The sequence below is a fragment of the Heloderma suspectum genome, chromosome 12, assembly GCF_057233095.1.
Source record: "Heloderma suspectum isolate Gila_16-S chromosome 12, 16-S_ref, whole genome shotgun sequence".
Taxonomy (NCBI): domain Eukaryota; kingdom Metazoa; phylum Chordata; class Lepidosauria; order Squamata; family Helodermatidae; genus Heloderma; species Heloderma suspectum.
In genome coordinates, this window is record NC_139469.1 from 17,304,348 (window position 1) to 17,320,100 (window position 15,753).

The following is a 15,753-nucleotide window of genomic DNA, read 5'->3' on the forward strand; positions in this document are numbered from 1 at the left end:
ACCTCTTGAATCACTTCACTTCTGTGTGACATCCAAACAGTACCCACACACAGCATTATTAGTACCCGTAACTTTATATTTTCTATCGTACGCGTGTGTGTGGAGCAATCATGCACAATAATGTAAGTGTGTGTTTCAGCCAGGAGGTTTTAATTAAAAAACACACAAAATCAAAACAGTATTCAGGCACCCAATGAGTTTTAGTTGCACATTATCTATACAAAAGCAGATTATATACCATTAAAAAAAATGTAATCTCCATGTCTGAAGCTTTTCTAAGTGTGACTATGCTGGAGAGTGCAAGTGGCTAAAATGAAACTGTCACCTATTCATGCAGTCGGTGATCACAACTATTTTTTTTTTTTTTTTGCATTCATTCCAGTCAGGGTTAGTATAGCAGTTACAGCTGGTGCAGCAAGAGGGAAAACAAGTGCTACTGAAGCCTTTTCTTTTTATATGAGCAACTTACTATTTCCTTGTTAAATGAGATCCAAGCACCCATTTTTTTACACACCTGAAAGGGCCTTGTTAGACACTCTGCTCTCTGAGGGCTTCTTTCTATTTTGCTCAGCCCCCTTCACTGAGGTCTTAGGGGTTCTAATTGAATATAAAAGGAGTTAATAAGTCACTTGCATCCAAGCTAAAACGCTGTTTACAAAAACACACACAAAAAGGTTCTTTGCCAAAGTATCCCACAGTGATACAATACAGACTTCTCAAAACATGCTATTGTGGAATTCCCATTAATCAGGAATACCACAAGAGTATCAGCGTTAAACACAATGTGTTGATTCACATGTAACACCTAACTACGGTTCGGTGATACATGAACGAACGTCATACTTGCGTGCTCTCTCCTCTGGTTCTGTTTTAATTAGTAAGTTCTGCATGTATGAGAACTGGTTCTGGAGGAGGGGCCATAGCTCAATTGTAAAGCACCTGCTTTGCATGCAAAAGCTCCCAGGTTCAATCCCCGGTGTTTCCAGGTAGGGATGGGAAAGTCCCCTGTCTGAAACCCTGAAGAGACACTATAGACAACACTGAGCTAGACAGACGAACGGTTTGACTCTGTATAAGGCAGCTTCTTAGGTTTGCCAACAAACTGTAGTTTGTGTGATTCTGCTAAACCAGCATTGCAAACCACAGTTTGATCCTAGTTTCCAATCCAGAACTGGATGTATCAGATAATTACAGCTTACTGGTTTGGAGGCAAGATGAAACTAACTGATTAAAAACTGAGTGTGCAAGGGAGGGGGAGAGAGAACGTGCAAGCTCAAGACTTGTTCATGTCAATGCCAAACCATGGCCTGGCATTGCTTGTGAACTAACCACCAATTATATTTTGCCCATTTTAAAAAAATAACCCAGTTGTTTTATAAATAGTACACTACTGTGCCCACATGATCATTCAAAACTAACTCCATTTGAATTCATGGAAGAAAAATCTAATGGAAGAAAGACTGCATTTGTGGAGGGCTATAAGAATGCAAATGAAACACAAGACAAAAAATACCAGTGACTACTAAATATACCACAATAAATGCTAGATGTTAAGACTGCCTCAGCAGAGAGAGTATTAGCACTTTATATCCAGGAAATAGTTGCACTAATTTGGGGGTTGTTGTTTTTAACAGTCCTTGACTAGTATTAGAATGAAACTCATATCCTACCTTTTATTAAACCAACTGGGTTGGCAGGGTTAAGTTTCACTTCTTCAGGCAGAAATGTTCTGCTTATTACCCTACCACCACTTAGTCCAATAGAAATTGTTGTCAGACCCTTTGGAGATTGTATCCATTTTTCTTTGAGACAATGATGGCAACACTTTTTAACAGTGGATGTTAGCCTAGATCCTTCAGCCTCACACGTACTGCCTAGAGTGTGCCATTATTAATATCTTTTTACTTCTACTTTATAAAAGCTTTTTTTCTTTGAAAAATGTCTCACCACAAACTACTTTCAAAAGCCCAGACCACCCATCCACATGCAACACAGCTGCAGTCAGATTCTGGTTAGGTGCTGTTTGAAAAACAGAAGTGTAAGCAATCATCAGAGCTAGTGGTGTGGTTTGTTAGATCCTAGCCTTTATTTTTAATCCTAAAAGCTTATACTTCCCCTACTGAAAACAATAGCACTCTTACCCTTGTCTGGAAAGAAGTCTTTGAATAGGAGCATTTTGACCTTGATTTGGCTGAAGAACTCTGTAAAGGAAGAGACCACATGAACATTAGAATTTTACAGTCATGCAGACTACATCCCGATAGAGCAGGGGATGTCACAGGGAAAAAATGCAAAGGTCACAGAATTCTTCCATTACAAAACAGAACTCTCTTTACAAACCTGTTTTCTGGAGCCTTTTGTTTCACAATTGTTTTTCTATTTGGCATTCCCATTTCAGAAGCCCTAAAGGGGGAAAAAACACAAGTGTATACAAATACGCTTGGGAGAAGAACAAAATCAAGCAAACAAAATTTGATTGTACTCCCTATACAAGTTAAATTACAAACTGTTTTCCCACAAGAATATCTTGGTGTATGATAACACAGAATATCAAACAGCAGAGAAGAAGATTCTGAGGTATGTACTGATGGCCCACAGTCTTGCTGTGCTCAAAAAACTAAGACTCCATGCTGGTGCCAAGGTTAACCACAGTTAAGACTAGTCAGGGTTTTCCCTTAAAACCAGGACCTGAGATCCTAGTTTCAATTAGGTTGCATATCCTAGTTAAAGGTAAACCCTGACTAGTCTTTGTCGTGGTTAATTTTGGGTGCCAAACTGATTAATTGTGGCTAACATGAAATTTGGTTCAGCAAAGGAGTATGTATGCCCAAGGATAGCTCCCAATTTGCTCAGCACAACTAGCAGAGAACCAGAACTGTCTGCTTCCAGCCCAATGCTGGCTCTGGGTTTTTGAGGGCCTTTGGGCAAAACAAAGGCATCTTTGGCATCTGCTACTCCTCCTTACCGCTATTAGCCAGAGCAGGAGGCAGGTGAACAAGCAGGCTGCAGTAGGGAAGAGGAGCAAGGCCAGAGGGCTCTTGTCTGTGGGACCCTGTTGAGGTGTGCCCCCTTGGCAGGTGCCTATGCTGTCAGCAGCCTGGATCCAACCCAACCATCGTTGAAGAAGCACTGTCAAACAAAACCAGTGTGCTCACACCTTCCTTTCATGTTTTGCTACCAGAATGCCACATTACTTTCATATATTTTGCTCTTCTCTTTCTCAGTCTCTTCCTCACTTTAGAACAGGGGTGGGGAAGTTGCAGCCTTCCATATGTTGCTGGGCTGCAACTTCAATCAGCCCCAGCCGCCTTGGCTAATGATTAGGGGTGACAGGAGTTGTGGTCCAACAAGAACTGGAGGGTCCGCAGCTTCCCTACCCCTGCTTTAGGGGCCCCTTCCTTTTATAACATGGTGAGCCAGAAGCCAGACAGTCTTTAAGTAAGTTCCTTCACAGTTACCAACATCCAGCCATGCCACAGGGCAGTACGTGTGGCAGGGGCAAAGGAACAGAGACAAAGGAGCCAGAAGAGAGACAGGTCGGGAGAGAAAGCAGAGGCCCCACCTTACTGAATTCTCAACAGATACCTGCAGCCAACTGACTCTGGTTATCAGACCAGAATAAAAGCAGATAAAGAGAATCTATTCAGTGTCCCACACACTATTCCCTCCCCCCGCCCCTCCCAAAAGTCTACACAGTAAATTCTTGGGAGATATAGCCTGGGAAATACCTATCATTCAGACAACTAGAAAAATCAAAGAAAGCATTAGCAAAGGATTTTGGGTTTTAGCTATTTGAAATAAAGAGGAGTCTTGAATTAACGTAGCCAACAGGAATTCAGATACCTGAGTTTATACTGGTCACGGTATATGGATAAAAAACAACAACAGAAAAATGTTAGAACAAAATCTTACCTTATTGTTTCCCTACCTTTCACAATAAGAACGGACAAAACTTAAAAACAGACTCCTTTGCCAACCCATCTAGTCATGCACAGCTGAATATACTGGTGTATTGCCTTTACCGTTTCCCCACGTACTTCATATATTTCTTCCTATCCAGAGACTTCTGTGTAGCTGTAGAAAGTGTTACTCTATCTCTTGGGACCTTTGCTTTATCCTATGCAGGACAATTTGAGGTATTAGGATTACTACTTTTACTTGGGAAAGAAGACCTAGCACAACACAATCTTAGTAAGAGCAGATAATGTTTTAAAGGCTGCAATTCAAAAACACACAAAGGGTTAACACCCACTGAAATCAATGGGACTTTTTCCCTGAGTAAACATGCTTAGGACTGTGTTCTAAGTTAAAAGTGTACAACGTTGGAAACTACTTATCAATTGGTGTGAACCTCCAAAAAAATCTAATTCTTAAATGCACACATCTCGTTTTTATGCTAAATGTTAATGGTTCAAAAGAATTAAATTGTGGCCCGCTGGAATTAAGAAGGGTTCAGTCCCACCCCTGTATGTATGGAGGTTACACACACACATACACACACCCCTTCTGGGGCATAAAGGTCTCCCAGAAGTAGAGAGAGGATGTTTGATGGCACAGAGATGTGCTTTACCATCATTCCTATGGTGAGACTCGGTGCATGTGGTTTGCTTGCAAGTAGGACCTGGGAGTCATGTTTGAGATTAGGAAGAAACAAGCGCGACCTGCAACAAAACGTTGCAATGTGGAGTGCTCCTGTTCAGAGTTCCAGCTAGCCAGTCTTTCCAGAATATTCCATTCCATTCCCCTTCCCCATCCCATTTTTCCATTCCAGCTAGCCAGCCATGCCTTCTTCCAGGATATTCCATTTCCCTTCTCTGTCTCATTTTTGCATTCCCGCCCCCCCATCCCCAGCAGACACACAGCATTCTGTGGTCACTGAGTCTGCTTAGTCCTCACTGGACTGTTTTGGGCTGGGGGTGGGGGTCGTCCACCTAGGTTTTCTATCCTATTTTGTACTTCTGCAAACGTTGGGGTGCCAAGTATGCCGGTACCTCCCCTCAATTCTAAGTGGCCCCCATTATGGTTACCATCCTGTCACCACTCACCAGATTGATGGGGGTCTGGAGCAGTGAGGACATTGCCTTCCCATGCAGTACGAAGTTACTGCACAAGTCATCCCAAATTATTTACCCCATTTGGGTAAGTAATTTACCCAGCATTGTTCTCACCTACGCTCTACCACTTCAGACCCTGGGTGGGGGTTCACATAATGGAATGGTCCTCCATACAAAAACAGGCTCTGCACATAGGAAACTAGCATGTCAGAGACAAGGGGTTTAGCCTACTCTTTGTACCAACATGCTAGTTTTCCATGCAGAGGGAATTTATGTATAAGGAAGCGTAATCCTTTCCGTGAGCCCCACGCTTGCAGCCTGAAGCAATACAACCCAGACACAGATCACCTCAGTGAGAACCAGACTCTTATATGTATGTACCTTCTCCAACACACAGCACATTACAATCTGGGTTGTGTAGATGGATAGATCAACAGCCCTGCCTTTAAACAGGGAATTGGGCTCTTAGGACCTTGGGAGTTTTCCAACTACATGATTCTACCATTCTGTTGAGCATGTTAGTTTCTAGCCTTTCTCTGCAAGTTTCCAATGCTTAAATGTTATACCGGAGAAATCAAACTTTCAGCAATTTTTAAAAAGCGAATTAACTAGAAGCATAACATTTACACTACTTTGAGCCCCCCAAAATGGATTGTTTTCTTACACTGTGAAGATAAAATCTATTAAGGGTGCAATCCTATGCATGTTTAGACAGAGAAAAGCCCTACAACTCCCAGCATTCCCCAGCCAGCATGCTGGTAGCTGTAGGCCTTTTCTTTGTCTAAACATGCATAGGATTGTGCCCTCAGTGACAGTAATAAGAGTCTATCAGATGTGTTGTGCTCTGTCCTCAGCTGCAAACATCTCTCTGAGCTCCTTGGAGGAAGAGTGGAATGAAAAGTCTCACACACACCTCTCACACAGGTGGAAACAGCAGCACAATTCATGTTTCCACCTGAAAGCGACTAATCATTTGGGCACTTCAAGCTCACAAGAAAAATTCACATCTGATTGTAAGCATTAGTAACTTGATATTTAAACGAAGCACTGCAGCAACACACCAGCTGCCGAAGCATTTTCTCTTTGCGAACTTCTCGATCATGATGCAGGATGCTCATTCTCTCGGACACTTCCATTTTGAAGAAGATATCATGAATATCATACAGCGCAGCTCGCAGCTGGAGAGGGAAAACCAAACTTCTATGAAATGTGATGACAAGTAAATTTTTCAAGTAATGCCCCTGTAGTACTTCTGAGAAACCACTGGACCCCATACAGATGGGATCTCAAAGGGCTTGGATGTGCAAATCCCAGAAAAACTGAGGCAGGGTTGGCAGTAGCCCAAAATGAATCAAGTTACTGCTTGGACTCCCAGAGGTACAGAGCCTGATACTCAGCTGAGCATAAGATGAGGAGACAATCCTGTTCCTCTTTCAAGAAGCCATTCAGGACTTGAACACACAGAAGGGAAGAAATATCTACCTAATGAAAGAAATTTTTGACATTTCAAAGCTTCAATATTGCCAGGTAAGCAGAGGGTCAATGCAGACATCTCACCAAACCACAGTTAAAAGTCAAAGCTTGACTATGATTTGGTGTGCTGTTCGACTTCACAAACCATTGTTTGCAGCCACTAAAGCAGAATTGGGAACCGTGGTTTGATGTGGGTTTTGCAAACCATGGTTGGTGCAAGCCATTGACAAACTGCCATCGTTATGTTGATTGATCTCTGGAGGCCACTGCAGCAGGACAAAGGAGTGCTAACCAGACAAGCAGTTCCAGATTATGACTTGCCTGTCATACATTTGGAAACTCAGACCACTGTTTGGGTTCTAAACTGTGGCTTGGCATGATGTATGTGGAAAGCAAGAAGGAAGTAGGTGAGGCACCAATGCAGGAAATGGAGGAGAGGAAACCTCGAGGTACACAAAAACAATGATTTTTTAAAAAGCCCAACATTTCAAGCGATTACAAAGGAAGTCACTTTATATAAGAGCATTTGGATAACAGTGTTTTGTTTTACAGGGCCCTAATGGACATTTTAATTGAAAGCAAAACATATTGGGCTAATAAATCATATTTCTGGGCAACAAGAGATTTCTGCTCCTCCTGTCCCATGATGTACGTTGAGCCAAAGTCAACATTTTAAAAACTTGGATTTCATCAGCATAAACTCATATTGTTGCAGGCTTTGGATTATACATCACCTGAGCTGCCACTCTCTCTTGCAAGTTAGCATCTTGAGCTGAAACACTTCCTCTCTTTAATGGAGCTTCTGTCTGGAAGTTTTTTATGAACTCCATTGTATCCTAAAAAAAAAAAAAACCCAACACACATCTGACTTAGCACAATGAATTCCAGAGAAAATTTCAAGCAGCTGAGACGACTGCTCCTTCATAGAATGCAGAGATCTTTCAGAGACACAAAACATCCGTAGAGACAACCTTGGAAAGCTGCTTGAACATCACCTCCCAACTGCATCTAGGGAAAAGTCACCTGGACAGCAGTAATGAAACACTCCCAGTTGCAAGATTACCACCACAATCCTACATGCACTTACCTAGATGTAAGCCCCGCTAAACACAGCAGGACTTACGTCCAAGTAAACATGCATCAGACTGTAGGCTTAGTGAAACAAAGTTCTGTCGAGGGCTTTCTGATCTTGTGTATACAGCTCTATATCCAGCAGTTAAAAAAAAAAAAAATCAGTTGTACTATATATGTAGCCAAAGCTGCTATAGATGGCCCCAAGGGAGTCAAAAATATGCTGTTAAGACAGGGGTGTTGAACCTCTTTCAGCCTGAAGATTCAGGGCCCAAAGGATTCAGGGACTGCATTCAAGTGGTGGGTGGGGCATATTTTAGCTTAAACCCCTTACTGCCGGTAATGAAGACATAGGAGAGGCATTCCAACCTTTTAGTATGGGGAAATAAACTGCACAAAATCCAGAAAATCACCAAACAATTGGGGGTCAGGGGAGGGTAGGGCCAGGGGAATGGCCACCTAGGGAACCCTGGATGCCAGGCTGGGACCCCAGAAGGGCCATATTTGGCCCCCAGGCCTGAATTTCTATATCCCTGCTCCAAGATTAAAAGGTGCCTTTGCATCACTATGCAAATAGATTGTGTGCACTGGGTGAGAACTGAGAAAGGGGTTGGGGAGGAGAAAAAATCCGAAAGGTGCAAGGAACCTGCAGCCCCTCTGATGTTCTTGGATTCCAACTCCCATCAGTCCAGCCAGCATGGCCAATGGCCAGGGATGATGGGAGTTGGGAGTCCAACAAGATGTGGACTTGACCCTTGGTGTGGAGGCTGGGAGGAAAAAAAGGGGGTTGTGCAAGGAACAACAGTTAGGCAGGACAGGGAAGATAAGAAGCAGCGAGTTTCTGAGACGGATCCTTGTGTTTGTCAAGTAGCAGTTGTTGCAGATAAGGGAAGGAAACAGCATGCTAAGTATTGATTACACACAAGTGTGTATATGTGCATGCACACACAGCGCCTACAGATGGTTCCTTACTTTTACAGTTTGCCTAAGGTGCTTCAGTTTTTCTGTTTGCAAGAGTCTTCGAGTCAGAAATCCCTTTGCCAAAGCAGAGATCTTGTTCAATTTCCTTTTCATCTCAGGACTGTACACCTTAAAGATAAAAAGTAAAACGGCACCATGAAACTAGAACGCAGCTTGTGTTATGTTCTTGTTGTTTCCTCCACTTTACATTATCTTTCCTTTAACAACAGTAATTGAGTGAAATTCAAATACTCTCTTAAAAATTAAGACAAGCTGCTGTCCTGTCTGAGAAATCTGGAGTTATAGGCTCCATTATTTATATATCATGGGAATGACATATCCAAAGAGAAGGAAAAAAACTCTGCAGCAAGAAAGAAATCAGATAGTTTATGCAGAAGACTAGCACAGTGCGAACAAAAATGCTGTGAATAAATGGCTAATTTTGCAAGGGAAGTTTAAAATTTACTCCTGTAGCACTGCCTTGCACAAAACCAACAACCGCCAAACCTTTGATTTTCCCACCTGAGACCATCTCATTTTACTCCTGCTAATAGACCTGGATGCCGAAACAGACTTTCCAGTTGCTGGTGGTTCCCAAAGGTAAAACGGCGATTCAGCAGTCGAACCAGACATAGCAGCATTGGCAAAACCTATATTTTAAAAGTTTAAATCATGATTAAGCAAATAAACATCCAGAAGAAAAACCTGTGTTTATTATACTGCTCTCCTCCATCATACAGACCAGGATGTTAATGACCCAATAACTGCCCCACCAGTATAAAGGATCTTATAAACATCCTTGCCACATACAAGCTCGGAAACTCAGATCTGCCTTTAAAAAAAGCATGGGTCAGAAGTACAACCACTTTTTGTTCTTAAGATCTCCACATAGCCAACACATAAAACTCCATCAATAAATAAGGCTGATCTAAAGACTATGTTCTTCATGGATTATTTAAATTGGGCTACATATTAAAATCAATATACGTTTCCTTCATTTTTACCAGCACTCTCAGAGTTTGTGCTATGGATCGTTTCCATTCGAGTCAGCACAGATTCCAGCAAGTGAGTGTCACTGATCTTCCTCCATTCCAAATCCATTCTGCTGCTAATAGCAATTTGCGGAACTTCCATTTTGGCTACAGCAGTTTTCTCCCCCTTTAATCTCCACTCCTGCTCTTCTATCTCCTGCCAGTTAAAGAAGCCAGAGATTAGGTTACCAAAAAAAATTGAATACACCTCTATAAAAATCTTCACTAATAACATCCCAAATATCTGCAACTCAGTTGATCGGTCAACATTCAGTGGTGGCGCCAGACCTGTGGAATCCCTACCCCTGAAAACAATGCTGACCCCCTCTCTTGCAGCCCTTAAGTGGACCCTAAAGATATTTATCCTGCCAAGCTTTTTATTAATGTTTCTGGCTTTATATATATAATTTTACCTGATGCTGGTTTTACTACATTTTATTCATTCCATTATTCTATTGCTGGACCCGGTAAACTGCAGCAGTACACCAGAATTGTGTAACGGTCAAATAATTCTGCAGGTCATATGCTCTTCCTGGGGTAGACCCACCCAAACCCATCCCCTTCCCTTGGTGACCTGCAGCCTCTCCACTTGCTAATGCAGAAATATGTTAGGGTGAGACATGCTGACTGTAGTAATGGTCTGCTCTTGCTGGCAGATCAATTCCCAACTGCTTCTCTTGCCATTTGGAGACAACTCGGCAAGCATACATTAATTATGCCACATCCTCCTGGGAAGCCCGTTCCATCTCGATACTAAAATAGTCGATCGCCCTGGCCCGATGTTTATTTTGCAGTGTTTTCATGAAGGAGGTGTTTGCTCTATCTAGAGGCTAGTGCACAAGCTTAACTTTTGTTCATAATCAAGACTGTTTGTTCTCTTCCCATCCACCCCAAACTGCTCTTGATTGAGATTTGTGGCTAGTCTGGATGCAATACCTTGAGGCAAAAACATCAACAGGTTGCCCTGGCCAAGGTTAAAGGTCTCCACTTAGATATTTCATCTTGGCCTCTCACCTTCTGCAGCCTCTCCTGTTCTCTCTCTTGCTCAGCTATCAACAATGAGAGTTGCTGAGCATGCTGTTCTTCAAGTCTCTTCCTCAGTTCTTCAAAGGCCAGCATTTTCTGTTTTAAAGCCTCCTCTTCTACAAAAAACAAAACAAAACCCTATATACATATATACAGCACTAAGTTGGATTGCAGTAGAAATCTGGTTTCTTACATGGCACCAAACCTTATATAAGGCTTCCACCCTCACAGCACGAAACCCCAGTTGCAAACAGCTTTGCACAAGAGAAGCTGTGCTGCTATCCTGAAAGAAATGGGACTCTGCTTTAGCTGCTGGATGGGGAGGCATCGCCTGAAAGCAAATCCCACTGGTTTTAGTAAAACATATTTCCAGTTGCTGTGCCTATGGTTGCAGTCTAAAGGAAAACATGGGCATGTACTTTGTTGGAACTGTTCTCAGCATTTTATGGAACGGATGGCCTTAGGAAGAGTTGGTTAAACCCACAAGCGAGGGGTGGGACAGCAGAGGGAAGCACAGCCAGCTTCAGGTTTGAGTGGGCCATGGGCAAACTGTCTTCTCCCCACCCACCCCCACCTTTCCTCTGTCAAAGGGCCCTAGTGTGCTCCAGAGCGACACTAGGCTGGGCCTTGTAAGAAATGTAAAGTGTGGCTAGATCCAGCCACCTGGCGCTGCTCTGAGTGCTGGGCCAGAAAAAAAAAAAACTAAGACAGGCCCAGGGCAGACATCACAGGGTGCTGGGGTCCTAGCAACTGCCCATGGATATCAATGCTGGCCCTAGGCCAGAAAAAGTAGAAACAGGTTTTTCAATGCACAGAATATCCATGTTTCAAAACAACAGCAGCAATCATTCTAAGCTGCCTACATCTACAGAATTGCACAGCACAGATTTACCTAAATAAACAACAGCTTTATCCCACAACCTGCTGCACCCATAACAGTACATGCCTATTTGGAAAGTGTTATTCCAACTAGTCCATAACACAGACACAATAGCAGAATACTAGGTTAACATCACAAGGGCAACCAGTTACCAACCCTTGTTTTATGAACTCCCAGCCAAGAGACACTCACAAATGCTCGACCTTGTTAGAATTTGGGGATGGGTGGGGGGTGGAATCCTTGAACGCTGAAGCTGTGTGACTGTTTTAACACAGATTTTTAAATAATTGTAGATGGAATCAAAGGTGAAGAGAGGACGGTTATGTTTTGGTTGCATTGTTCACTGCTTTGAATCAAAAAAATGAAACTAGCGTATCATTAATTGGTTACTAGAGCAAATGTTTGGGACTGGCATGTAAACAAGAAAAAATGTATAGGAGAGAGACCTGTTTTAATAACAGAAAAGGGTAATTCTGGTAAAAACAAATGGAGATGTTAGCAGTTGAAGAATGAAGTAACAAAATCGGGGAACCCTTACTCTTCCAACACAAACTCATCAGTACGTTTATCTAAATGGAGACACTTATGGTGCAATTCTATGCACAAAATTCTACTGTCAATCAAATTTGCATAGGATGGTGCCCTTAAACAACATATTATGAAGCAGGGAGTATATGGTAAATGTATGTTCAGGACGGCTTACTGGAAACAGAGGTTATCCTGAAAGCTGCTTCATAAATGTTCGGTGCTCCTCTCATTTTATCCATTCAAACACTGTTGGGACAATTAAGGCACCGGCAATACATCCAAAATTCTAATCAAGATTTTCACTTCTTCCTTCAAAATTTAGAGTGATCTCAAAGTGCCACATGGGGTTCTGTGTCTGAAGGTAAGCTGGTTGGGCATCGGGAGATCTCTTGGAAGCTCCACGTATGCTGGACTGCGCTCCTTTAAAGCAGCACAGCCAGGGGATATTAATCAGACATATAGCATAGCCACAGTAAACAGCCTTGCAATTGTTACATCAACTCTCTGAAGTAGTTTATTCTATGTGAAGGCTCTTCATTAAAATGATGATGAAGAAGAAGAAGAAGAAGAAGAAGAAGAAGAAGAATTGCTGCTTGGTAGCTATCAAAGATGGACAGATTAACAGTATCATCAGAACCATCTTACTTTGGTCCAATTTGCCTTCAGAACATTCCTACATGGAGGGAGCAATCCTATGGCTGCTAGTCAGTGGCTAGATGGCCGTGGGATATGTGGGTTTCTGGGAACCGACCTCGGAGCCCATGCTCTGAGGTCACTTCCCGGAGAACCAACCTTCCCCCCGTTCCGCGCTGCCTCGCAGACAGTAGGGAACAGCCCCGCACTCCGTGCTCGGAGGAGGAGCACGGAGCAGCCAAAACAGGGCATTCCGGGGGGCATTCCAGGGGAGAGAAGGCGGAAATGCCAGTATGAGTCATCCTATGTATGAGTCGTCTGGCACCCTCCTCCCCCACTCCGTCTTCCCACGGCTAGACAGCTGAAATCGGCTGTCTAGCTGCAAATGCAGGGCAGAAGTGCAGAGGGAACGATCCCCTCCGTGCTTCTCCAGCCCTGCACTGGATGGAGGCAACCACCTATCCCCATAGGATTGCGCCCTTAGTCAGCGGTAGTCTAAAGCTGCGATAAAGCTGGTTCAGGACAGATAAAAGGAAATACTTCTTCACATAGCGTACAGTTAAACTATGGAATTCTCTACTAGAAGATGTAGTGATGGCTAACAGTTTGGATGGGTTTGAAAGAGGATTGGACAAATTCCCACTAAATAGGCCTAGGATCAAGGTGAACGTTATACAAAGCTATGAATAGGCCTAGCATCCTTGGGCAACTGCTAGAGCCCCTGCAGAGCCCGTTGGTGCCAATGCTTGCTCTGGATCCCACACTCCATGCAGTGGTTAGTTATGAGCCTTTGTTTTAAGATTCTGACAATGCCCTGGAGCACCTGACATAGCATTCCTCCTGGCATTGTGGGAAATTTAAAATAGTAGCTCCCTAGAGGTCTGCTGCTGCTACCAGGTTAGTTGGCAGCCAGAAGGAGCCAGTGACCTAGGAGTGGGCCCACTAGAAGACACTTTTCCTGAGGGCCCCCTCCACTCTGCAGCTGGCCCTACCTACCAACACAGCTGGGCCAATACTAATGACCCTCTGAACTTGTCATAATCTTAACTAAGTCAGCACAGGCTTACTACAGCATGAATTCTCTCACCACAGACACTTCTTTCTGGGGCCTCACTCTTGGAACCAAATGCAGACTCCTCTGGGCACCTTTGATCATGCAGCCATCTCTTCTCTTGTGCGTTGGTTTCTGCCACTACAGGACAAGGCATGTTTTCCTTCTGTGCACTTTCCGTGTCGAGCTCAAGCCTACGTTTTACCTTTTCAAACCCGTTTTCTACAATCTGCTCATTCCCAAGGGCCACATTTGGGGTATCCATCTGTTGCTGGTTCTGTGTTTGTATTAGTAAAGGAGACGGGTTTTCTACATCATATGATTTATTGAGTTCCATGGGTGCACTACATTTGGCTTTGTCCAGTAGGCTGGTTTGCTTGGCTCCGCTGACATTTGCTTTGTTTTGCGTTATAATGGGACAGTTGACTGCACCTGTTTCCCAAAGGCTTGGATCTGAAAGGCAAGGATTTGATCCCCCTTTGTCATCTAACATCATCTCCACCTCTACTGTGGCACTGACTGGGAACCTGTTGTTCTCTTGTTGACCAACAGAAAGTTGGCACACTTGATTCCGTTTTTCAACCACCAATTCATCACAGATATCTGAAGAGCTCTTGCGAAAAACATGAACTTTGCTGGGGCATATGGAAGCAAAGTCTGCAGTCAGTTTTGGCACAGGGTCAGATGCAGTTTGTCTGTCACCAGCACCTTGAGTGATCAAGTCCACAGCTCTTCCCTTTTCTTTAGGACTTAATTCATAGGCATTCACAGGGTCGTTAATGACGATATGCCCCATTGAAGAAGGCCTTGGACGTCTTCTGTGCATTTTGGGGCTCATACTCAGCTCTGGGCTGGGTAATTTGGAGTAAGAACCCGTGAAGCTTCGGAAAATGCTACTGTCATGTTCAAAGAAAGAGGTGTTTTTGACATCTTCATCTGAATCCAAAACAGGAGGTGTTCCAGATCTCATAGGAATATCCACTTTAGAAAAACTGGATGATGCTACACTTATATTATTTTTGGCAACTGAAGTACTTTGCAGAGAAGTATTGGATTTTGTAAGACCTGATTTATCAGGTGCCACAGCCATACAACTTCTGCCTGTTAACTTTCCTCTCTCTCTCATAGAATCACTCGTTTTAACTGCATCATTTTCTTTGTCTGAATGGCTTTCGCTACCACTCCTCCTTGAATTACTTCGCATGCTACGCCTGGTTTGTTCTCTCTGTATGTACTCCCTGGATTTCTTTAAGAGGTTCTGAAGACTCATCATGTAAGGATCTGGGCCTTCCGCATCAGATGATACCATCTCAATGCCATCTTTCTTTACAGTCTCATTTAAAGGAGACATGTTTATTGGACTGGAAGATGCACCTTCTGGGCAAACTCTCTTTTCAGATAGGTTAGAGCAAGTGTCCTTTGGTTTATGGGGGATAAACTGTTCAGTACTTCCGAGAGAGTCCCCACTTGATACAACCTGTATATCTGCTGGCTTAAGCTTTGGTGCCCTTTTAGGTTCCGTAAACCCACCAAGAGCAGTAGAACTTGGCAAAACACTGCTTGATTGCGTCACAAAGCCATTAACCACTTTGGATTTTAAATCTGAATGAATATTCTCCATCTTAGACTTATCTAAAGCGCTTTGACTGGACAATTTCTTCATCTGCATGGGAAAAAAATGATGTAGAGTGCTGATGCATTAGAAGAGAGGTTACTAGAAAAAGCAGACAAATGAAACCAACAGGCATACAGGCCAAGATTCAAACAACATGGCTGATTCCACACACTGAAGGGTTTTTTACTATTCTTGGAACAGCAGTTTACCCACTCCACCCACCAAAAAACAAAGCATGGTAAGATAGCTTTTAGAGCCAAGGAGAATTTCTAAAGCAGGTTTTGAAGACAATTGTGCTTGCTGGTAAAAAAAAAATCTAATTGATTACGCACAGGGCTTTAAGCACATCTATGAGATGTGAATTATGAGATTCAGTTCTCTGAATCCCATAATTCAGATCAATCGACCTGCTCCCTCTGCACATGAAAGCA

At 43.1% G+C, this 15,753-nt stretch overlaps 1 protein-coding gene across 4 annotated transcripts in view; it reads right to left on the reverse strand.

Annotated features, from left to right (window-relative positions):
- The window catches only part of CCP110 (centriolar coiled-coil protein 110), a 32,832-nt gene that overhangs the window by 7,118 nt on the left and 9,961 nt on the right, over positions 1–15,753 (reverse strand). Inside the window, exons 4-14 of one of the 4 annotated variants that reach the window (XM_084818590.1) lie at positions 13,744–15,370; positions 10,604–10,731; positions 9,563–9,746; positions 9,081–9,208; positions 8,571–8,687; positions 7,262–7,363; positions 6,116–6,232; positions 4,038–4,117; positions 2,341–2,403; positions 2,142–2,201; positions 515–597 (exon numbers count right to left, since the gene is read on the reverse strand). In XM_084818590.1, coding sequence (XP_084674716.1) covers positions 515–597; positions 2,142–2,201; positions 2,341–2,403; positions 4,038–4,117; positions 6,116–6,232; positions 7,262–7,363; positions 8,571–8,687; positions 9,081–9,208; positions 9,563–9,746; positions 10,604–10,731; positions 13,744–15,370 — 2,689 coding nt within the window. Of the gene's footprint in view, positions 1–514; positions 598–2,141; positions 2,202–2,340; positions 2,404–4,022; positions 4,118–6,115; positions 6,233–7,261; positions 7,364–8,570; positions 8,688–9,080; positions 9,209–9,562; positions 9,747–10,603; positions 10,732–13,743; positions 15,371–15,753 lie in introns of all 4 variants that reach the window. The other 3 variants (XM_084818588.1, XM_084818592.1, XM_084818591.1) reach the window with 3 other exon arrangements.